Source organism: Empidonax traillii, unplaced genomic scaffold, assembly GCF_003031625.1.
Source record: "Empidonax traillii isolate 1590-97213 ecotype Southwest subspecies unplaced genomic scaffold, ASM303162v1 scaffold422:size936756, whole genome shotgun sequence".
NCBI lineage: Eukaryota > Metazoa > Chordata > Aves > Passeriformes > Tyrannidae > Empidonax > Empidonax traillii.
Genome location: NW_020955615.1, coordinates 803,177 through 826,472, shown reverse-complemented (window position 1 = coordinate 826,472; position 23,296 = coordinate 803,177). Strand labels below are relative to the sequence as shown.

The 23,296-nt window shown below is 36.9% G+C and overlaps 1 protein-coding gene across 2 annotated transcripts in view; it reads left to right on the top strand.

Annotated features, from left to right (window-relative positions):
- The window catches only part of PLEKHA5 (pleckstrin homology domain containing A5), a 103,165-nt gene that overhangs the window by 75,235 nt on the left and 4,634 nt on the right, over positions 1-23,296 (top strand). The window contains exons 14-27 of one of the 2 annotated variants that reach the window (XM_027894234.1): positions 5,132-5,194; positions 6,318-6,398; positions 6,533-6,682; positions 8,070-8,171; positions 8,773-8,884; positions 9,139-9,185; positions 9,965-10,153; positions 10,720-10,837; positions 14,199-14,314; positions 15,604-15,813; positions 18,356-18,514; positions 19,715-19,836; positions 20,607-20,752; positions 21,927-22,031. In XM_027894234.1, coding sequence (XP_027750035.1) covers positions 5,132-5,194; positions 6,318-6,398; positions 6,533-6,682; positions 8,070-8,171; positions 8,773-8,884; positions 9,139-9,185; positions 9,965-10,153; positions 10,720-10,837; positions 14,199-14,314; positions 15,604-15,813; positions 18,356-18,514; positions 19,715-19,836; positions 20,607-20,752; positions 21,927-22,021 — 1,710 coding nt within the window. In that variant the 3' untranslated portion in view covers positions 22,022-22,031. The remainder of the gene's footprint in view (positions 1-5,131; positions 5,195-6,317; positions 6,399-6,532; positions 6,683-8,069; positions 8,172-8,772; positions 8,885-9,138; positions 9,186-9,964; positions 10,154-10,719; positions 10,838-14,198; positions 14,315-15,603; positions 15,814-18,355; positions 18,515-19,714; positions 19,837-20,606; positions 20,753-21,926; positions 22,032-23,296) is intronic. The other variant, XM_027894236.1, reaches the window with a different exon arrangement.

Here is a 23,296-nt window from a genome sequence, read left to right as displayed (position 1 = left end):
GTGTCTGTTCATAAAGTCACAGCAGACTTAACCGTGCACACTTTCTGAGTAACTAGTGATGGTTGTAAATGGTAAGACGGAAGAAGAACCAGAAATGTGAATGGAAATATTGCCTGTGAGTTGAGACCTGCATTAACTTATGAGCATGGCCAATCCATATCTGTTGGCACTGCAGTGTCTTAGGGATGCTGGGGCTTAACTGAGTAATCCCTGTCACATCAGGGGATGTTTAAGAAGTTTCTTGCCTCAAATACAATGGAGATGTTTTTCTTACAAAGGATATCTGACCAGTTCATTGCATTTACATTTATGCTCTTGTGAGCTAAAATTACGTATTGAGGTTGTGTTATTTGAAGAAAAGGAGATATTCTGCCATGTAAAACAGTCATTTATTAGTAATTAGGGCTTTGCCATGTTTCTAAAAATTTCTGCAGCTTAACTGCATATGTTTCTGGTTTGTTTTTTGTTTGTTTTTTTTTTTTGAAAATCAACTCCACATTATAAATTTGCTTCTGATCCAGAAGAGTTGCAAAGAAATTTTAGCTTTCCAAAGGAAGTTGGGTTGTGAGTGACTGATTCCATGATCGTCCCAGTTGTGCTTCTCTGTGCAAAACAGGATCTTTAACATGGAACCTGAAGGAACTGCTTGGAGAGGAATGGGAGCAGTAAGGTGCCCTCAAGCCCTAAATGAAATTTTGGAGTTTCTGTTGCATTTTTTTAAAGAAGCCTAGGGGTTACAATTTTTTTAAAGTGGATCAATTTTCTGTGAGTAAGACAAGTCAGTGTATGTATAACAAACAGAGCTGGTTTAGATGTGTCAGGGTAAACTGGCTCAGGCTTCTAACATTAATATAGACGTATTTGAGGTATAGCTGTGCCTGGGATAATCTGCTCAGGTATTTAGTACCAATAAATTTCCGAGTGCTGCCCTGACGAAGCTGTGCTGCACAGCACTGCCTTCACCTTGTTGGCACAGCTGCTGCTTTGTCTTTGACACTGAATAAACACCTTTTTTGGCATTTTTGTTAAAGAAACACCGACTGACAGGTCATGGAGACTGAGTAACCTGTTGTCACATCACAGGGATGTGGTCTCTTCAAAACAAGTGTTTGCAGCCTTGTGTGGAAGAACCCAGGTGTTGCCTAAACTGTAGAGTGGCAAGATCTTTTGCTTTTGTGGATGAAGTATCCTGTATGAGATACTGCATTAACTTACTTCCAGGAAAGGATAAAAACACACTCAAAATTTCACTGCCTAAATAGTCTTCTAAACTTCTGTAATGCAAAACTAACCTGTTGAAAATTCTTGGCAATTTATTTAAAGTCTGAACAGACATACAGGTTTTTTATTCAGATAAAATACATTGGTTTTAACAGTCATCTTTCCTGCTGCAGCTTTAAGGAGTTGTAAACAATTCAGAGAAGCCTCTGTGCAAGTGCCTGAGACCTGGTCTGTTGCCAGGATGATAAACTGGTTTCTGATGACTCTAGCCATTCCTACTGATAAAGAAAAGGATCTTTATTTGCTTCAGTTTGTTCAGTTCAGTTTTATGAAAGCAAGAAAAACTTGTACTTAACTGAAAAATTAAAATGTCTTGCTTCCTGTTTGTTTGTAATGATTAATGGTTCTTCAGTAAAGTAGCAAAAATATCAACTATTTGAAATGTCTTATTTTTGAGACATTTTTGTTTGTGATTTGTTACATCTTCACAGTTATTTAAATCACTTTGACTTACATGAGTCTGCTCTACAGACTGTACTGTAAATTCTCAAGTACAAGCCAGGAAAATGATTCCATATGTACAGACAAGAGAAAAAAAAGGACACCTTTTACAGACTGGCCCCCTTTCTACCTTGTTTGGTTCTATTTCTAATACTAGGTGAGGAGTGTTAATCTTGTTTTCTAAAGCAGCATAGGCTGATTAAAAAGGTAACATTTTCCTCAATTCTTCTGTATGTGTGAGTTCCCTAAAGGGAGAACAGTTAAAATCTTGAGTGCAACAAGCTGACATCCAGGTCTTTCCATGGATAATTGTTCTTAATACATTAAAACCAGAGAAAGTAGGCCTTGATTTTTTTGCTCCTATAAGGATGGGGAGGTGCTGTTTATGGCTTATTATTATTGTTATCACAGCTGCATACATTTAAACTATTATGCTTGTTAGATTTTGAGATTTATAGGCAGAAATATTTTTCAGGTTTTGTTACGAGCACTTTGAGCTGAAAATCTTGGTTTTTTCCATTTTAAACATATGACACCATTATTCAAAATTAGAGGAGAACCTTGCTTACTGTGGGCTGAATGCCCATTTGCCCAGCTTCCTGGTAGCAAGAAGTATTTTAAAAAGAAAAAATAAAAAAAGCTTCTCTCGGAAGTCTTGACTTTAATTTAAAAAATGTCCCAGATTGTCCTGTTTTAATTTCCTAAGTGCAGTATCTCGCAGAGCTGTGTAGTTTGGTTTTGGGGTGTGAAATTTCCCACCATATATTTATTGAATCAAAACAATTAGTGGAACCTGAAAATAGCCTATAAGGTAATGAAACAATACTGGCACTGAAATGTTCTTGATATTGACAACTTAAATAGGTTTAACCCCTCGTGTCTGAAGCATGTAATTAATCCACTTCTGTGGTTCCTCTGGTGTCAGTGTGTGATGGAGATGGGGACTGTGCAGTGGGACTGTACAGCTGACAACAAATTATTTCTAACATAAGATGAAGGTTCAGTTAAGGTCATGTGCAAGGTCCGTGTGTGGCCAAACTCTGCGTGAGCAGCTTACCTTCCAAAAAGAGTAAGTTCTGTCTGTAGGTGTCAGGGTGCTGCTCCCTGATGTCTGGGATCTGTTCAGTGTGTTTCCCCCCTGTTGAGAGGAATGGACTTCGGTGTGTTTAAGCAGGCAGATGTCGAGGGAGAGGGAAGTCAGCAGCAAGTCACGTCGCTGGTTCAGTAGGTGGCACCCTTGCTCTGAAATTACCGTCCTGGCAAAGGGTCTGTAGGAGCGATTTGGCGAAGAAAGGCGTTTGTGGAACGTGACAGAAAGTACATTTTGATAACTTGGTCACTGGAGCTCTTATAATGCGTTTTCCAGGGTTATGAGGTTGTTAACCTTGCTTGAAATGTGTAATTGCGTTTTGTCTGCCGCAGTTCCTCCTGTAATTCCAGCAGGATGTGATAGCATTCTGCACTTCTTGCCTTGAGCGGATTTACTGATGTGCTGTGAAAAGTGAAGCTGCTGTTTTGTCAGAGATGGATTAAGTTACTCATATTATTTTTGGAGTTTCTTCCCTAAGTCTATGTAAAATGTTGTAGTAGAAACATTGAAATGAAGTGGCTCTCCGGCAGTGCCTGTTGTGGGGAACTGGTACTGCTGACAAAAGCAAGAAGTTGGCAGCAATTTTAAAAGTGTCATGGCATTTTAATAAGATGAATTAGCACGTGTCTAGTGTTCTTTGGAAATGTGTTTTCGTTTTCTGAATACTTAAGATATATTCCTTTCAGGAGGTTCATAGGGATAAGGATGCTGAATTGACAAACTTTTAAACTCAGCTATAATTAAGGTTGAAATGCCAAAAGAAATAAATGTCTCTCTTTTTAAAGAAAGGATAAAAATACTGACTTGAAAAAACAGTATTGCATTTTTCCAGCCCAGCCACATAAGATGCTGAGCAGTGACTTGGGAAGCTGTATTTATCTAGTAGGGGATAATCTTTCTTTTGTAAAATCTTTCTGTTGTGAACTATAACTAGGTTTTTTCTGTAAGTTAAAGACATTTGGCCATGTTTATGAGTTTTATTTAAATATTTCCATTCCTCATTTTTCTCTCATTGTGATAAAATCAACAGTAAAACAACAAAACTCTACAATGGTAGGAGTTTAAATAGATATCTTAATTTGTGTGACATTCATGAGGTGCAAAAGTGCTGTGGCTTTTTCATATTCCAACATTCATTTTCATAAAATGTCCATTTCAAAGAAAGTTGTTGTGTGGTTTTAATACACTATACATATTTTTAAATTGTCACCAGGTGCATTTGCATGAGGTATGTGGACATAATATCTTGAAATGAAACACTTCAATGTGTTGAAGATTTATTTTATGTTTGGAATGCTTGTCTCATTAACCCTTCCCTTGTCCTTTCATTTGTAAGTGTCCCTTAACATGGGCTTGTGTTATTATAGTCTTTCTTGTACTGTTAACTCATTATGACCTAATTAAGACAGACACATGGAAGGAAAGCATCTGTGTTGGGACTCAGTGTTTTTAATTAAATCGAATATGAAGCTTGATAGTGTTATGTCCATGCTTGCTGTAGAGGACATTAAGTAGTTACTGTGTTTGACAGTCCATTCTAAATCGGGGAGCTACCCTTTTTTCTTGTAAAATGTTTTAAAATTTTGTTACTGGTCAGTAACAGACTGAAAGAGTTTAGAACTTCATATGAGGAGCTGTATGAAAGTAGTTTGAGGATACTTTGCATCCCAACTGGCAGGAGAAGGCAAGTATGGCTATGTCCAAAGATAAAAATAGAAGGCCTTCTGTTTATGGCATTTCTGGTAATACCCTGTTGGATGGGAGAGAATCCCTGTGAAACAATAGTCAGAAGGTATTCAGTGGCACTTAGTTTGCATATCTGTAACAAGATATTTTTTGTTAAATAAAATACTGTAAAATTCTGTTCTGGTTTCATAGTCACATCAGAATATGCTCCTTGTGGAAACACCTGACCCTAGTGGGCCTAGAATGATTAATTCCAAGTAGAATGAGCCCCTGTATTTAGAATTCACATAACAAAACTTCAATAATGATGTATAACTGTGTCTGGGTTTGCTCTGGCAATTTCATCTTCCCACATTATCCATGTTTGATTGAGGTAGTTGCACACCTTTAAAACTTCAGTTTGCGTTAGAAATGTAGCCTGTTAAGTTAATGCAACTTTCTACTGATAGTCTGCTTGACATTCCATTTACTTACCTTCATTAATATATATTGGCTAAAAATATATTGTTCGGTGTGGTATGTTTGACTTTTAAGCAAAAGCTGATTTCTGTGTTAGAACTCTTAAGCTGAACAGTTGTTTCATTTTCATCATCCAGTTAAGTTGTTTTATGGCAATATTATTCTTCCTTATAGTTAACACAAGAAGAATGTAGGGGTACACTATACAAATATAGAACTGAAGAGCTGGATATTGATGTAAGTCATTTGTATTTCTTCTTGCTTGGAAATGTTGGTATTTGTCTCCTTATTTTGATAATAATTTCCCCCTTGGCTTCTGTGTTTGAAACCCATTTCACATAGGTGATTGCCAACAGAATTCACATTGTTAAATTAAAGGACATGAGACTCTTTTTGTAATAAGCTTCTAACTGCAGGAAATATTACACTGTAGGCTGAAATTTCAAGTAGCATAGCTATTCAAAGGTGAATATCTTTTAGGAAGGAGTTAATTACTTTACCAGTGAAAAACTGAAGTAGTAGTTCAATTACAAGCATGAGAGATGTAATTTCTCTGGAAATTCAATGGAGACCCCAGAACTGAAATTTTGCACAGGTAGTTACCATTCAGAGTATTGGGTTGTTAATTGCTAAAGAAAAGGGGACTAAAGAAAAGGGTGTAAAATTGGTGGTGAAAAATACACACATAGTCATACTGTGTATGCATACATAGATGCATGTCTAGTCATTCCTGCACAGTGCAGCTAAGAGTGGGCATAATGATTTAAGAGATGTTATTTTAAGAATAAAAAAAAAGGCAGAGTAGCATAAACTGAACCCAAAAGGTTGTTCAAATAGAAAAGTAAACTGTTTCAAATTGGTTAGAGGGCACTGAGCAGTTATTTGCTCCAAGTGGAGCTGGAGTGAAACTGTTTTAGTCATAGACAAGCCTCAATGGGAGCTAAGTCAGAGAAGAACGTGGGTAGTGCTAGTATGGAAACTGTGGAAAACTATCACCTGCAAAGCCACAGGACAGACTGTGAATATGTACAATAGTCTTTGTAATACTAAGCAATATGTAAATTAAAGTGGTATTTAATACCTGTTATTAAGTTGTAAAGATTTAGCTGTAGAATCATAAATTGCATGTTTTGAGCTGTGCTGTTTCTTAAGTTATAATAACACTTATTCATAGTTTCTTAAGAGGGTTTCTTAAGTAATCTGAAAATGTAGGCCTGATGCCTTCATAATTATAGAATTCGTTTTTTGTTTTAATAACATTTTATATAGATTCATGTAATGATTCAGTGAAGTTACATTTTGATTACTGAAGATGTGAATAACAAAATGCTAATTGTGATAATTTTGTGTTCTATACTAGGCTAAGCTTAGCCGTTTGTGTGAACAGGATAAAGTTGTGCAAGCACTGGAGGAGAAGCTTCAACAGCTACACAAGGAGAAAGTAGGACAATTGTATTTATTACCTAAAGTGGATGTTATTTTACATGCTTATTATCAGAACATTGATAACTGAAATGAAACGAAAATCAGCCCAATGATGCAGAACATTAAAAATAATTCTTTTTATTACAATAGTACACGCTTGAGCAAGCTTTGCTATCAGCAAGCCAGGAGATAGAAATGAATGCAGATAATCCCGCAGCCATACAAAATGTGGTCTTACAGAGAGATGACTTGCAGAACGGACTCCTTAGCACTTGTCGAGAAGTATCACGAGCGACTGCAGTAAGTAACACCTTCAAAGTGTGAAATGATTACGTTCATATCCTTAATTGGGTTGTCTTTGCTTAGTTTTTATTGCATTCCAACAAAAATCAGTTGTCTTTTACTTGTCTGTGTTTTTGCCAAAGGCAGATGGAAAATGATCTTTTCCCTACATTCAAGTAGTCTTTCTTCTTCTTCTTCATTTTTTTTTTTTTTTGAAGGGGGGTGCGTACTGACTTTATTAGTGTAGTAATTATCATCTGTATAAATTTCACATGGTGGCAAAACAGTGGCAAACAAACTTTATGCAAGCAGATGGGTGACTTATTTTAAGCAGAAGCAGCTGCCAGATGAAAAAAAGAAAAGTTTATTTTGTCATGGTCTCTGTTGCTAGTGGGCCATTGTATTTAAAAGATTTTTCAACCCACACACTTTGAAAAACTTAAAAAAAAAAAAAAAAGGAAAGGAAGGAAAATGCTCTCTGCTGTCCTTTTCCACTTTGTAATAGTTTCTACACTGAAATGACAAGGCAAAGAGTCATTTTTCTCTACTGAAATATATATATCCAATAAGATATTTCAGTGTCAAATTACAGTGGTGAGCTGTGGTGAGATTGATACGATGTAGGGGCTGAAATATTGGTTTTAATCTGAATGTTAGACTGTCTTCTGAAAGGAATTGGTTGGACAAGGAGAAGGGAACCAGGGGAAAGGAAATCCTCAAGATACACTTTCCCTCATTAACTTTTTAATTTATGTTAAACTGAGTAAATTGCTTGATGTAGGCTACAAAAGCTAGATGGTAGAGCTGACCTCAAAGAAGAATTTTTTTTTTTTTTTTTAATCCACCTTTTCCTTCTGGTGATTGTAGTTTCACCTTTGTAAAACAGTGTTGTATTAGTGGGCCTGGGGCACTCACAGGCAGCTTTACAGGCAGGGTTGGATGACTTACATTTGTCCTGCGTAATGCATTGCATATGCACACACATGCTGTGCACTCACACATGTGTATTCTGTGTGATAAAAGACGCAAATTTGCATCCATTTTTGTGGGTTTTCTGCCTCAGTGGAGAGACAGCTTAAGACCCACATGCCTGCTGACTAGAAAGACGTATTCTGAAGAATTTCCCCTTGCTTATCCTTTCTGTTTGTGAAAAGACAAAATGCTGCTTGTTTGAATTCCATTTAGTATCATTAGAAAATCAAAAAGCTGTTTAAACATCTCATTCTCTAAATTACATCTTTATTTATTGCCTCTGTCTATTTACACATTACTTCCTGAAGTCTCATGCCAGTGGAAAAAGAAAAAAATGTTGTTTGAGGTTTTTTGGGGGTTGGTTTTTTTTTTGGTTGGTTGGTTTTTGTAACTTAAATGTGCTGTGTAATTCTTTACTTTTGTACCTACTTAGGAACTGGAGAGAGCTTGGAGAGAATATGATAAATTAGAGTATGATGTAACTGTAACGAGGAACCATATGCAGGAGCAACTTGATCGGCTCGGAGAAATTCAGGTGTGGCATAGATCTTAAAGTACACTTAATTCACTTCGATTTTCTGTGAGTTTGTTTAAAAACTATATCAGTGAAAAAAGGTAGACATGTGGTGCATTTACTTACAAACTTTTACTTTATTTTTATACCTTGTAAGTTGTGAAGAAGTCTTCAGCTTTTCCTATTTTTTTGAAGCTATAGCACTGGTTTTCCTGTGTCTGGAAGCTTCCTCTTTCTGTTTCAGTGATGTTCATCTCCACATGTTTTGGGGTTTCAACTGACAGTTCCTTTTCTGTTGTTGTCCATAGGTCTCCTGTGCAAAGTTTTCTTAGATTTTCTTTGGAGACAGTAGATAAAATTCGGGTTTTTTAAGTGAGGTTTGAACTAGCAGATTGCTGTCAAATTAACTGATGCATTATGAAATTAGTTAATCTTACACTTCTTGTTCTGGGCAGTATTTGCATGTTGCACCTCTTTGGGAGAGTGTCATTACTGTATTTTATTTTCCTTCATTGTGAAAGGGTATGCAGTGTAGTCCAAAGAAAGAAAAAGGTTTTCCCTTTGTTTTTTTCACTTGCAAGGTGTTCTAATGTATTGCCCAATATATGCTGTTTACTCACAGACTGAGTCAGCAGGGATACAGCGTGCTCAGATTCAGAAGGAACTGTGGAGAATTCAGGATGTCATGGAGGGTTTACTTAAACATAAACAGCAAAGAAACTCTTCAGAGGCAGGTAAACTGATTGTTTTTATCTCACAGGAAATGAAATTGGATCGTATACATTTTTAAACTAAAGCTCAATCGTTGTTTTTGTATGTTTGAAAATATTGCAGGATTACTGAGAAAAGAAGGAAGCAATCATCTATTTTAAGTTGATGCTTTTTGTAATTTGATAGCAACAGGTTGTAGTTCATGTTTTAAAAGCTCTGTATTGAAAACATTTTTTTCTCTTTGTTTTTCTACACCTTTCCCCCTTCCCTCAAACAGGCATCATGGTTTCAAGGACGTTTTCATCCATTAAATATAAAAATGAGGTATGGTTTTAGCATATTTACTATTTTAGCATCACTGAATCTACAATATAGCTATGATAAAAATAAACATCTTAAATATTTTAAGGATGTCTGAAATATATATTCAGTATGTTTCTGTGAAAATATTGCATTATGAACTAGTTTTAAAAACTGATAGCTCCGCTAGTAATTTTAACACTTTCATTTGTTCTATCTTTATATTCTCACTGCTGTGTTTCTCTCTTCCATTTCTCACCTTTTCCTCTCCTTAGGCTGTTACTGTAGATATATAAACCCTGATTTACGGATTTGTTTTCTACCCACCACACTTCTCATGGGAAAAAAAAAGATTGCTTTTTATGTCTATTCAAATATTGAGCCAGGTTCTCAGATGGCCAGAGCACCCACAAGAGGAGCTGAAACTGTGGGAGCTCCCAAATGTTCAAGTCCTCTGAAAATCTGGCTGGAAGTTACCGTTTTAAAGGGACATTGTCATGGTTATCTGAAGTGTATGCAAAATACATTTGGCTTACAGAACCTTCTGAAACTCTAATTTATGTAAAAATCTTTAAAAAGATAATGAATTTAATTTTTATAAGGACGATTTAGGGAGTTCATACATACCCAACAGAAAGTGCAGGTGTTAGAATTTCTTTTTTCATTATTTAAATGTGACATTGTCCCTTTAATTCCAAAATTTATAGCTGGTGTAGCCATGGTAATATATTTTTGTTTTTAAGTTATAAATAATTGTAACAGGTGTGCACATCTAAATAAGGTGACTATTCTACAATCTTTAGGAAGAGGAAGTAGTCCCACCTCGTCCTCCACTCCCTCGGTCCTATGACTTTACAGAGCATCCTCCCATAATCCCCCCTCTGCCCAGTGATAGCAGCTCCTTGCTCTGTTATAGCAGGGGCCCAGTACATCTGACAGAAGAAAAGAAGATTTACCAAGTTCAAGGATATCAGAGAAATGGATCTTACTGTGTAAGTGGCTTAAACCGCCACGTTGTTTTTGAAGCATCCTCATTCCTTTACACAGTCACAGTTTTTATTTACTCATCCAGCTACTTTTGTGTTATGGTTTTAGTTCTGTGTTATGGTTCTACTTTTGTTTACTTAGTTTTATTTACAGCCAAATCATTTGCTCTTCACATTCTCCTGTCATATATTCTGTGCATATATAAAATGTCTTAAGACTTAAAATTTTTGTACCTGAGTACATTTTAGAAAATCAGATTCTTCTCCTCGCTAGTTCTTAAAAAACTGTGGGGGCTCAGTTTTTGAAGCTTATACCAATTTATTTCAGGAAGATCATTAAAAAACCCCACAACTCTGCATTTTTATGGCAGTTTTTTTTCTGTAATTTCTGAACGTCTACAAATGTTACTCAAATTAAAGGCAAAGAAACACTTCTGCATTAGCACTTGAACAATGGAACGCTGCCTTCAAGTGAGGGCAGAGTCATCACAGAACAACTGGTTTGAGTCTTAAGACATGAATACTTGTACAAAAATGCCTGTTTATTTACCTCGTAACTTGTTGTTCCTCAGGGTCCTGATTATAGGCTTTATAAGAGCGAGCCGGAGTTAACTACAGTAGCAGAAGTAGATGAGTCTAATGGTGAAGAAAAAACGGAACAAATGTCAGAGTCAGAATCTACTGCTAAAGGTTTGTCCCCGGGTGTGCCGTTTACAACCTTTCGGTTTTTTCACAAGGAATACAAAGCTTAACTGTGTTATAGAAGCTGCATCATGGTTTGTATCTTTGTAGCCTGTCCACTTCCCAGTTTGGTGAAACAGCTTCCACAATAAAATAATGATTTAATTATATGACGAGAAAGATTTCAGTCAATTACACCGCAGAAAAATCAAACATTACACTCACCAACAACCCTGAAATCCTTATTGACACCATGTCTAATCACATCACTCACATTCCCCACACACCATTCCCTTGAACAATTACCCATTTTATGTTCTTGCCCTTGAACAATTACTCAGTTTTTGAATCAAGCTCCCGATGTTATGTCGCTGGAACGTCCAAAAAGGCAGCACCACAGAATTTTCAGGCTCTCATAAGGCAGGGAAACAATGTCTTTTTCTTTTTTTTTAATCTTGTAATTGTTGAATTGCCTTCTGTCCTCTGATATAATAGGAATAATGATCATGACCTTGGAGTGTACAGACAATAAAGGTCTTTGCAATTGCTAAATGCTTTAGATTCTTCTCTTCATCTAGCTTCCATAAAAGCTACTAATTGCTTGGTAGAGTCTTTTACCAGGAAGTCCTTCTCAATTCTGTTTGTTAAAACACACAGAATAGTTTGTTAAAGGTGACTTCAGGAAAATGCTCAGCTTTAGCACCTCCCAAAAACCATATTAAGAGCTTTGAGAGAAAGTAACTAAATTTAGGGAGTTTTCTTACTGTAAGGATTGATGTTTCCAGTGCCAGCAGGATCACTGCCTCTTGTTTTGGTAGTTTGACTCAACATTAACAGAGCGGGCTGGTGCAATGGTATCAGAATTTTACCAAGAGTTATGGTCATACAAGGATATTGTTTTCATCAGAATGGTAAGTGGAGGCTTCTAAAACTAAGGTTATCATAGCTTGGGTATAAACAATGTGAATGGCCCTATGACATAATTTAAACTTGCACTTACCAGACAATTAGACAATTCAGATTCACCGTGGTATTTGCTGAGATATAACATTAAGACATATATTAAATTTCTGTTAACTTGGTGGAAAAAATGCAAGGTTTAGCTTTAGCCTGAGATTTGCTAATCATCAACCACCTAAATTTTGAGGAACTTGCCTTTCTGAAAACATGCCTAGGTTTTATTGACCTGTGATGTACCATATTACTCATAGTAATTTATGACAAGAGATAAAGTAATGATCAAGATAAAATAACAAAGCCTACACTGACCATATAGAGAAACCAAATACTTTTTGAGCACCCCAGTCTGCTTTCTATCTTAAAGATAGAAATAGTTGTATTATGTCCATTTGTAGAAAAACAGTCAGGGAAAGCAATAATACAAATTCCTCTAATATAAATAATATTTAGAGGTAGGGGACAGAATAGCTGCAGTGAGAGGCTTTCTGTATTCTTAAACTCACTTCATTTTGTTTTTTGTAATATCTGTGTTTTATCATCCAGTCCACACATTTGAGCAGAGGAATTTTCTAGCAGATATTTCTTCTTCTGGGCATTAACTCACAATAACAGTTCCCTTGCAGTAGGAAAAAATCTAACCATTCCTGGTTGTTTGGCTGTTTTTAGACTGTATATACCATTACAGCTATATGTTGTTTCAACAAACATTTTTATGCCATTCTATCTTTTTAAACTCAGCAGTTTTTAAAGCAGTTTTTGAACTCAAAGGCAGCTCATCTTCTGCATTTTTTCTTTCTTGCTGTTTTAAGAAGTCGTACATAAATGATGTGTTTTCTTTTTGAGAGTGATTCTAAAAATTAATGAATTTCAGAGGAAAATTAAAGATGTTTTCCTAGCTCATTGTGCACATTGCTGAACTGAACAATTCTCATGTCCGTCTTCTCTCTCTTTTCAAACATCAGCAAACAAGGAAAAATGTTTTAATGGGACTATGTAAAGTAATCCTTACAGCTGTCTGAGACCAGAGGAGTATTTATGGTCTGTGTAGTACATAAAGGTGACACAAAAAGAAAATTAACTTCTGCTGTGTTTTAACGTTTTTACGTCTCAAGGAGACCCAAACTGTTGCTTTACAGATTTTGGTTTGAGTGATGGATTTCACTCAAGGGCATTCACATACCTCCAGAGTATTTTGTAGGCCTATCAAACAGTTTGGAGAAAGAGATGAGCCTTCACTGAATCAATATATCCTCTAAAATCTGTGAAACCTCAGGGAAAAGCAAGTAAAAATAATGTGATTGTTAAAGAAACCATACGTAGCTTTTTCAGGCAAAATCGTCAAGGAAACAATATTTTTCATAGTTTTATTTCCTGCATGTATAAAGAAGAACACACACAAGTGAGTCCACCCAGGAGCTGCTGGACTTACAGTGTCTTCATTCAGCTCTCAGTACCCCTGGCCTTTCCAGTTTCCAAATCCTACACCTGAGCTCTCTTGGGCACTGTGTGTTCTGCTTGCCATCTGCTCTGGCCTTCAGTTCATCAGGATCTCACAGACAAAAGCTCCACCCTGGTAGCAGGTATAGACATAGGGTCCCTCTGGTAGCCCACCCTCAGATCCAGAGTCTTTCCCATTTTTGGCTCCCAGACCTCTGAGCTGTGTGCTGCTCACAAGCTGACCTGGCTTGAAGATCCCTGGCGCCTCTCACACACGGAAGGGAAAACATACCCACATAGAAAATGAAAAATACTTAACAGAATAGAATCACATAAGAAGATAGGACACTCTGCAGTGCTGCAGCATGGGCCTTGACCAGACAAGCAAGCAGCTTGCTATGCAAAGCTGGCCCCTTTTATTCCCCCTCCTCTCCATTATTTCATACCTGTTGTCCTTTCACAGCCTTTGTTTCTGCCCAAATAAGCAACCCACATCTAATCACTTTTTGTCTTTGGTCCCACTTTTGCTAAATTCTCTATTTTGACACTTTGCAATCTTGTAAGCCTGGCCTGAAGTGACAGCATTGGTAGGGTCACCTGGGCATCGTGCTGGCCTCGCAAACTCTGCTCCATAAAAAGTCCCAGCATGGCTGTCCATGAGCTGTGAAGCTCGGCCATCATCCCTGTCATTCTCCCTGTGCCATCTGTGGAATTGCACCGAGAGCTGCCTAATATTTGTCTGTTCCTCACTGTTGCTTTTTTGTTCAGCAGTCTCTTGTGCCACGTGTTTTGTTCCGTTCGTGCAGCCTCTGGCCAGGGGCTGTTTTTCCTTAAAACACACATAGGTTAGGCATTTAAGATCCTTGCAGTGTGTTGAGGAAGAGTTCCCAACATGTATTTCCTAGAAGACAAGTCGACAGTTTCAGCGGTGTTTTGTACAATGCTCAGTATATTTTGCTTTGCTGTTTTGCAGGCTCACATTTTCCTGTGGGAGTTGTACCACCCAGAACCAAATCACCAACACCAGAGTCTTCAACGATAGCATCCTATGTCACTTTGAGGAAGAACAAGAAGATAGATCTAAGAACGGTACTTAAAAATAACTTTAGAGCATTGGTAATATGACCTTGCCAAGTTTAAGTTCTGTAGTTACTCCAAAAGCTGAAGTTATCTTTTTATTTTTCTTTGCTAAAAAAAAAAAAGAAAAAAAAAGACTGTTGTTAAAGCATCATATACTAAGTTAACAGAGACAGCTGTAGAAAGGATGATGGTATTAGAAATGTTGTATATGTTAAACTGCATAGAAGACACTCAGACTTGGCAACAACTAAATGGTAATGATAAAACGCACTAAAGCTGCTGAAGTTGAGACATGAGCTGAAAGGATATGAAGCATCTTAGACTAAAACTTTGAAGGACTTGTATTTGGCTTCTGGGGCAATTTCACAGCCCCTGTATTACAAATACTGACTTTTATTTATTTCATTACTAAAGTGATTTGGGAAGTACCTAAAGCAGTAAAAAAGAAGGATACAGTAAGCAGCATGCAGGTAATAAGCCTGAAATTTCAGTTTAGGGAGTTCTGTAGTCTCTGGGTTAAAGACAGACATTTATATGTGGTGAAAGGAAAACTTGTCTTAGTTGCAGCAGAGACAGAAGAGGAGAAGTTGTAGGAAGAAGGGGAGAGGAGAGATGTTGACTGGAGAAAGAATTTTCACTTTTTGTCAATGAAAGCAGTTACTGTGAATGTAGTGAATGCAGCTGATTAGCCTGAAGTCAATTTTTGTCATGCAAAGTACAGATCTGCCTGAAAATCAGTGAATTTCAAGAAGAAAGTAGGTAAAGTGATGGTTGTTATTTTGGAAAAAATATAATGCTTAGAATTACCGATTTTTAAGTGGTGATAAATTCACTTAGTTTCAGCCTGCACTTGCTGTTAAATGATGCCCAGCTGTAGTTTTTCTTGAAATAAAAAGGCAGAAATCACTATTAGATCAACTGGTATAAATGTCCTGGATCATTAAATTTCAATTATGTTTCTGTCTCAGTCAAATAACTCGTGTTTGCCAGTTGTATAATGTCTGGTAAATTGTTTTAGCTTGAGAGGATGGCTTTGAGAGAGCATCTACCCATTCTCTTAATGTTTATCGTTGATGATGGCAATCTTATTGCTTAAAAAAGCAAATCATTCCTTCTTTTTATTTTCAAATTCGGTGTTCGTTTAATAATAATTGGGTTTTGTACTTTTTTTTCACATACATAGGAGGTCTTTATTTGCTCATTATTTTTCTGCTTCTTAGTAAATCATTAGGCGATCTCTTCTTAAGTTGGAAATCATGTTTTTTAAAATCACATATGTACATTTTCTTCCATTTAAGGAAAGACCAAGAAGTGCAGTGGAGCAGCTGTGTCTCGCAGAAAGCTCACGGCCTCGAATGACTGTGGAGGAACAGATGGAAAGAATAAAGAGACACCAACAAGCCTGCCTGAGAGAAAAGAGGAAAGGACTCAATATTATTGGCGTTTCAGACCAGTCACCTTCACAGAGCTTGTCGTATGTCAGAGATAACCCATTCAAATTGGCACAGGTGGGTCCCACGTTGATCAGAAGCTTTCGTGTGTCCAGTTAAAAACCAAAGGTGTCTATTTAAGGCTGCTTATGTGGAGTCACAGATCTCTGCCAGACCCTAGAGAAAGGGAGAGGACAGTCTTTGTGCTTGCACCCTCATCACAGAAGCGATTCTTCTTTGTCTTTCTGGAAAATAAATAGTTCAAATCTACGTACGTTGTGACATTTGTTCAGAGGGTTTTGTTGGCTTTTTCTTTTTCAAATTTAGCAGACAAATGAAATTGCAAGGTCTGTGACTAAAAACAGTATCAAGAGAATCATGGTTCAGTTGATGTTGAAAGTAATATATTCGAACATCTGTAACATTTTTAGGTAGGAATGTATATTTATGGTCATGGCTCCTAACTGGTACTCCTTTGCTGTGGTTTTTGAGCTCATAAATTATACATAAAAATAGAATGTGCACTTTTGTTTTCACTCATTCTTAAACTCTCTTCTTAACAGTTTATTCAAAGGTAAAGGGTAGGGAGAGAGAAGGAAGCTCTGAGTGCTTGTCCTTGACCAGGAAATACTATCCTGAATATTTATCTAAAAAAAAACCAAAACCCAACAAACAAACAAAAAACAAAAGCCCAACTAAATCCAGATTCAGGATAGTGCATGTTAGGCAGCCTACTACTTTCTGACTGCCAAGAAGTAGTTTTCTTTTTCAATAGCTTAATGGGGTTGGGGTTTTTTGTTTGTTTGAGGTTTTAGTCTTCTGGCATAGTTTTTTCTTCAGACCACACCGTTTATTGATTTGGGGGTTTTTATTTTTTTTTTTTTTTACACTGGTATGGAAATGCCTTCTTTTTTGTTTTGTAGGCATTTAAACATCTGATTTTCCAAAACCAGATTAAATGCATTGCAGTGTTAAGCAGTCACATATTTCTGAATAAGTTTTAGATGGGTTTTTTTTTCCCTCTGAGCATGCTAAGCTGCCTTCAGAGCTGTACAAAAGTTCCTTTTCCTTCGAGAACATTGGATCCCCCAGAAGGCACTCAGTATTGGGGCTGACCTCATGAATGCTATATATGAAGGGAGTTCCTAGAAATACTTTTGTGATTAACACTGCCTTTCTCAAAAAGGGGATGTGCAAAGCGAACCTCTGCAGATTCTGTTTGGTTGTTTTTACGGAGGTGTTTGAGCTTTGCTGCTTTCCTGTGGTATCGTTCCCTACCTCAAGGTGAGGAAGCTGCAGCCTCGTCTGTCGTACGTGGGCAGCCAGCACTGTGGGGGAAGGGGCCAAATCTTCTGTGCCAGAGCTCAGAAGGGTTTTGTTCATGGCAGGATGTCCTTCAGCATTCTGTGTGAAATCAGGGCTCTGTGGATGATAAAGATACTTACAGAATACGTGAGAAGATGTCAGAATTGAATATTTAGCTAGCAGACCATGCTACAAAATCACTTTCTCTGCCACAGCTATTTGGCAAAAAGCCCCAAGATGAGGTATTATGCTGTAGTAATAGTTTTTTATTTTTAAAAGCATAGATTCTATGTCTATTGATTTTTAGAAAAATGGTGCAATGGCATTAACCGCTGGAAGTCTTTTCGTCTGTGGTTTGGTTATTTAAGAACTGTAGGAAAAAAATGGATTTTATAAATGGCCTGCTGTGTAATTTTTAAGTGATTACCATAATACAAAAGGAAGTTGCTTCACAATTGTTATTGGGAACAGCATATGATAAGGATGCAGACTTTAATTTAGGAGAGTGAAGAGATTGATTTATGGACTGACTTACATGGAATTTCCTCTTAATAGTGTGCATGTGTTAAATCACAGGAATTCAGCCTTAAGATTTACTGCTTTTATGGCCCCCACTTTTCTCAGCCCCAGTTCTTTGATAAGATGAACCTCACTTCAGTTCAGTTTGCTGCTCTGCCAACTTAATGTTCACAGTTCACAATCTTTAGCCACCTCTACCATCTTTCCACAAAATTTTTATATCAACTTCTTTGTGCACTGGGTTTTTTTAAGGAATAAGTAATATCCTCTACCATTATCAAATGCTATGTTGTCCTTTATTAAATCAGTTCACAGCATAGACTTGGAAGATACCCAAGATAATTGGAGAAAGTGCACACAGGTGCACTGTGAATTTTGTGCTGAAAGCAGATTTTTATCCTTTTTCTTCTTTTTAGCCAAGAAAAGCTATTTTATAAAAGAACAGTGCTTATGAATGCAATTAAGAATGCTACTAAGCTTGTGTGTGACTGAGCTAAATATGAATAAAATTTCAGAAGATAAAGATGACATTGGAATGCTGGACATGAAGGGGGGGGGGCACAGAAAGTACAATAGTCTTACAGACAAAGGAGTGTTAGGCTGAACTGTTTTAAAAGGTACACAAATGAGAAAATTCCAAGTCCTAAACAATTTCCATGTTCCTTATTGCGATGTGGTACACATAAGGATTTTTAAGTATTTGATTTTATCACAGTCAGAGAACACCACCAGACTTAGAACTGAGACAGTGACAATTATTCTAAGAATGCGTCTGTATATCAATTTTGTTCCACAGAATCGAAAAAAGGATGATCCTGTATATAGTAACATGAAGGAATTAGAGAGCAACAGCAGAGAAAATAATTTCAAACAAAATAATGGAAGTCCTGGAGAAGAAATAGCGCAACTAAAACATGATGGAGAACAAGAACATAATTCAGGTTTTACTAAAGAGGTACTGAACTGTCCCTTTTTGAACTTTTCATCACCCTGTCTTGCAGTAGAAAAATATTTTGAGCCACAGACAGCAGAGTGTGGGAAATTGAGCCAGTTCCTTTTGCTTGGAAAATAAAGATTTCTTTTTGTATATACAATATTCTGTAGAGAATCGTAAGATTTTATCAGATCTGTCTTCAGCTGAGACATTGAATTCTCTTGTGTATGGCTTTTAAATAATAATGGTTGGTTTCTGTTCATTGCATAGGCTATCCCAGTTTTTGACAGTTATTTAATACACCTGAATTTTTGTTTGGTTGGCTGTAGTGCATCAGATAGTTTCTAGGAAGCAGAATAAAGGTGACACAACAATTTACACGTGGAAGTAGGCAATAACTGTACTTTGTGCTGTTTGGTCACTGATTTGGTTTCTGTCTTGAAATAGTTTCAAACTCACCTGGCAGTGAATTACCTCGGTGTTTCTGGTGCTACAGCACACTGAACACTCAGCAAAACCAGGCTGATTGTGAGGAATGTATTACTGGAGTTGTTTTTGCATAATCATATCTTGCTTATAGTTTAATATTTTTAAAAGATTGTGTAGAGGTTTTTTTCTTCATCTGTATTCCTCAATCATCCTTTGCTTTTCCTTTTCCTCACTAATTTTTCCTTTTGTTTTCCTATTTTATATTTAGTTTTTATAAACATATATCTGATGGAGAATGGTAGAAAATCAAATAACTAACTTCTGCTGTTGTTCTTCAAAACCACTTTCTCTTGAGGGTCTGTTGCTTTGTTAAATATGTACATCTTTTAAAGGAAAAATATATTATACACTTATATTGGCTATATCTAATCAGACCTTTAAGGGCAGCATTCAGCCTTATCAGCAATGTATTCCAGTATCTGGAATTTCTGTTGGCATTGTAAAGGGATGGATACCATGAAAAATAGGCAGGCTGCAATCCAAAGAGTTCAGATAAGTTCTGGAAGTTATTTAGTCAAGCCCTGCCCATTGGCTCTGGTATGAGTTTCAGGATAACTCTATTAACCTGAGTGGTATTGATAAAAATTTCTTAAGTTATGTAATTCTGAGTTACTAAGTATACATGATGGCAAAATTTGTCTGTTAATAAAACTGTTTCCTGGTACTGTATTTCTTATCTGCCACTTAGTATGTGTTACAGCTTTTTGTTTCACGATTTCAATTTTTTTATAGCTGTCAAAAACTGATGATCTTTTATCAGATGCACATGTTGCATCTGACTCAAAAGAAGTGAGTAATGAAGAGAAAGCAGAAAAGAAAAATAAATTGGAAGAAACACATGATGGTGATATAAGGTAAAAATAAAACAAGATGTTCAGGGGCTATTTTAAACTTGCACATTTTATTTATTAGCTGAGCGGACCAAGCAACTGCCATAAATACTGAAAAGGTAGATTTATATGTTTCTGAGTGGTTTACATATAGGGAAATCTGGTGAGAAGCTTAACTGCTGCAGGGGGTCAGTAAGAGGTGATGAAACAGTGTTTCCTTTCAAGTATTGCCCCACTGATAAACAGAATATGTTTGTGATCCCTGCTTGGCCTTGTTATGTATGTCATAATATCAGTTCAGGCTTTGTATCAGTTAAATGCGAACATTTCAGCCAGGGCTTCCATAGCAAGCTCTTTACTGCTGGTATTTAGGAGCAAACTGCACATCTTATTTTACATCTCCTGCTTTAATTTTTACTTCACTATTTCGGAGCATTGCGGAATTAGAGGGATATTACATTTTGGGTATTTCCCTCCAAGGATCCATAATGTCTGTGTAAGTTGCACTGCAGGTCCTAAATAAGTTCTTACATTAGGTCATAACTTTCTCACAGAAAGTAGGAAACTGCAGGAGTACGTAAAGAAAGGAATTAAATTTCCAGTACCTTTTTTTTTTTTTTAAGTGTAACTACACGAAGTGGAAGGGTTTCAAAACGCGCGCTTCATTTATGGACTTGCAAGTTGCACCTTTTTTCTGTTAACGGGAGAAAATTAAATTATAACTCCTATACTTAGTGGTTAACACCTGAAATTAAGTTGGAGCGAGTTCTAAACGCTGTGCTTTTTTTAACCAGCTTGCGGAGTGTGACCACAGTTACAAACCACAAACCCAAAACCAGCTCAGAAGAAAGTGAAGTAGTTAGTGTTCAAGATCAAGAAGGGATTATGTCTTCATTTGAATTAGCAGCACAGTCTTCAAAAGGAAATCAGGCAACAGCAGGTATGGAAAAGAGTTGGACTGAAGCACAGCTTACACAGTACATATGTAATAGTTTATTTCATTTTGGTTATGTCTTTTGATGCTCTGAAACCCTCGTGAATTGAAAGTGCTGAGCTAGTCTACATGTCAAGTGTAGAGTTCTATAACGGAGAAAAAAATAGTTTCCCACTGGACAGCTGCAGAAATTCCATTTTTCTGAGGTTTTAATGTAGATTTTAGAGTTGCATTTAATTTTAGGGATTTTAATAACTGTTGCCAGAAATTGAGTCATACTGTAGTTGTTGGTTGGAACAAACACTTCCCTATTCATATGGTAGAACAGCATCTCTATCTGGATATGCATAGATTTTTTGACCATTGCTCCTTGCTGCTGAGTGGCTTCAGACATGCCCAAGATTGTGGAATCCGCCAGAGTTTCCAATATATTTAGTAGACTTTAAACTAGCAAGTAAAAGACACCAGTTAGGTCATGTTTTGAGGAGTAAGGAAAGAGGAAGAAACATAAAACACTGGTACAACGGCTGGTGGTGTACTGCTTTACAAGAAGAGAAGGCTGGAATAAAGCAAAATGTGTTCAAAGTGGGGGGAAAAAAGAGGGGAGTAAATAGGGGATGAGGAAGGAAGAAGATAGAATTTAGGACACTATTAGGATTATTTGCTGCTGGGAATAGTTAAATAAGCCAAATGCTTCAATTTATTGGATATAAGAGGTGATCTGGACCTTTGTAGTACAGTCAGCAATCCTTTCTGTGACTCGGTAATCAAAACCAGAACTCGTATGTACATTTTGTAGTGCTCAGCAGAATAAAACACCTTAGTTATTCTGAGCTGGGATATAAAGGTGGGTCTGGGAGAGTATCCCAACTACTTAAAGTTTACTGGGTTTTTTTTCCCCTCTCTCTCTTTGCAACATAAATAACACATCAGCATTCATGTGTTTGTTCTACTAGTTATTTCTAAGTCTGGTAAACGCTCTTTCTTGAGAACAGCTCTTCTCTCCCCTGATGTTGTGCTTTTTGTGCTGATCAGATGTTAAGTCTTTTCTTGTGTAGCTTTCATTTGTTCCTGCTTATGTTGACAATGGCTTGAAATGGCGATTTTCAAGCTTGTATTTGTTACGGCTTCTGTAACTTGTATTTTTTTGTATTTATTTCTTTTGCTGGATGACTCGCAGTGAAAAGTTTGCCTTCTTCACCAGAATCGTCATTGTCACCAGCTCCATCTACACAGACACAGCTCACAGAAGGATCACATTTCATGTGTGTATAGTTACAGAGAAGTACGTCTTTTTTTTTTCCCCCACCCCTCCTGTTCTTAATATTTTTCTACCTATATGGACTCTGGTTGTTTTCTTGAGAAACATCTGTAGGCAGTACTCAGCAAGAGAAAGTTACCTGCGGTGGTGAATATAAACTAACCAGAAAAACAAACAAATTCATGTATTGATTTGCTTGCAAGGAGGGTATTGTCTCTCCAAGTACAAAGAGAAAGGGCTAATTGGTTTATCAAGCTGAGTTCTCCACAACGGGCAAGATAATGGCCCTTTGAATTACATAAGAGACCCGAGCTGTTACAAAGCAGATAGTTAAGGTATCAGCGTCATTGTACAGGTGCAAATGAATCTTGATGCTTCACTCGTGGTAATAGGCAACTACATCTTGGGCTCTCAGTGCTGCAGGGAATGGTCTGAGGGCCTGGGGAGTTTGTAGCTTAAGACAGAGGTGACTGAGGCGTGACAAGGGCAAGGGAAAAAATAAGAAACATAACAATTGCAAAACTTCTTTTTTTGTTGTTTTTTTTCTTCCTATAGAGACAGCCCTTGTCATAGTGGGTGATTGCTTCTAGGAATCACGTTAGAATGCATGAGTTAGGCTAGATTTACATGTTCCTACCTGCACTGTTACCTGCTTAATGAATGGCAATGAAAATACAAGTATGCATGTTTGTTTATACAAGGGTTTAATGAAATTAGTAGGATACCAGTGTGAATGCTTCAGCACTTTGCCAGCATTTAAATCAATCCACATTTCTTTGTTGTCAGGAAGTACCTGTTTAAATAAGCTTTCTACTTAAAGAATGAGCTTGGTTTCAATGGCAGTGTTAAATGCCATAGCTAATGTAACTTAAAAAAGCTTTAAAATCAAGGAAGTTTTAAAAATGAGACATTTTCAGTCATTTAGGGTGAAGAGATCTGAAAATGCATTTTTTTTTTATTTACCCTTCCAATCTCCATTGCCAAGCTTTCATCTTAAAAATATTAGACTTATTAGTCATCCCAGGCACCTTTATTGTATGAACTAAGGGCAGGAAACTATTTATACTCTTCCAAAAAAAAAAAAAGAAAAGGAAAATTATTTTAAAATTTTTTCCTTTCGAGAGAGTGGAAAATGCCATCTTCATCTTCACATTCAGTCCTGATACTGTTGCTGCCTTCCTGATGGGTGTGGTCTGTCATGACTAGATTTAGTTGGAACCTTTGTACTTTTATTCAGTTTTTTCCTTACAGATCTATTTAAAAAAGACAAGTGGGACTTTTTTCCTGGA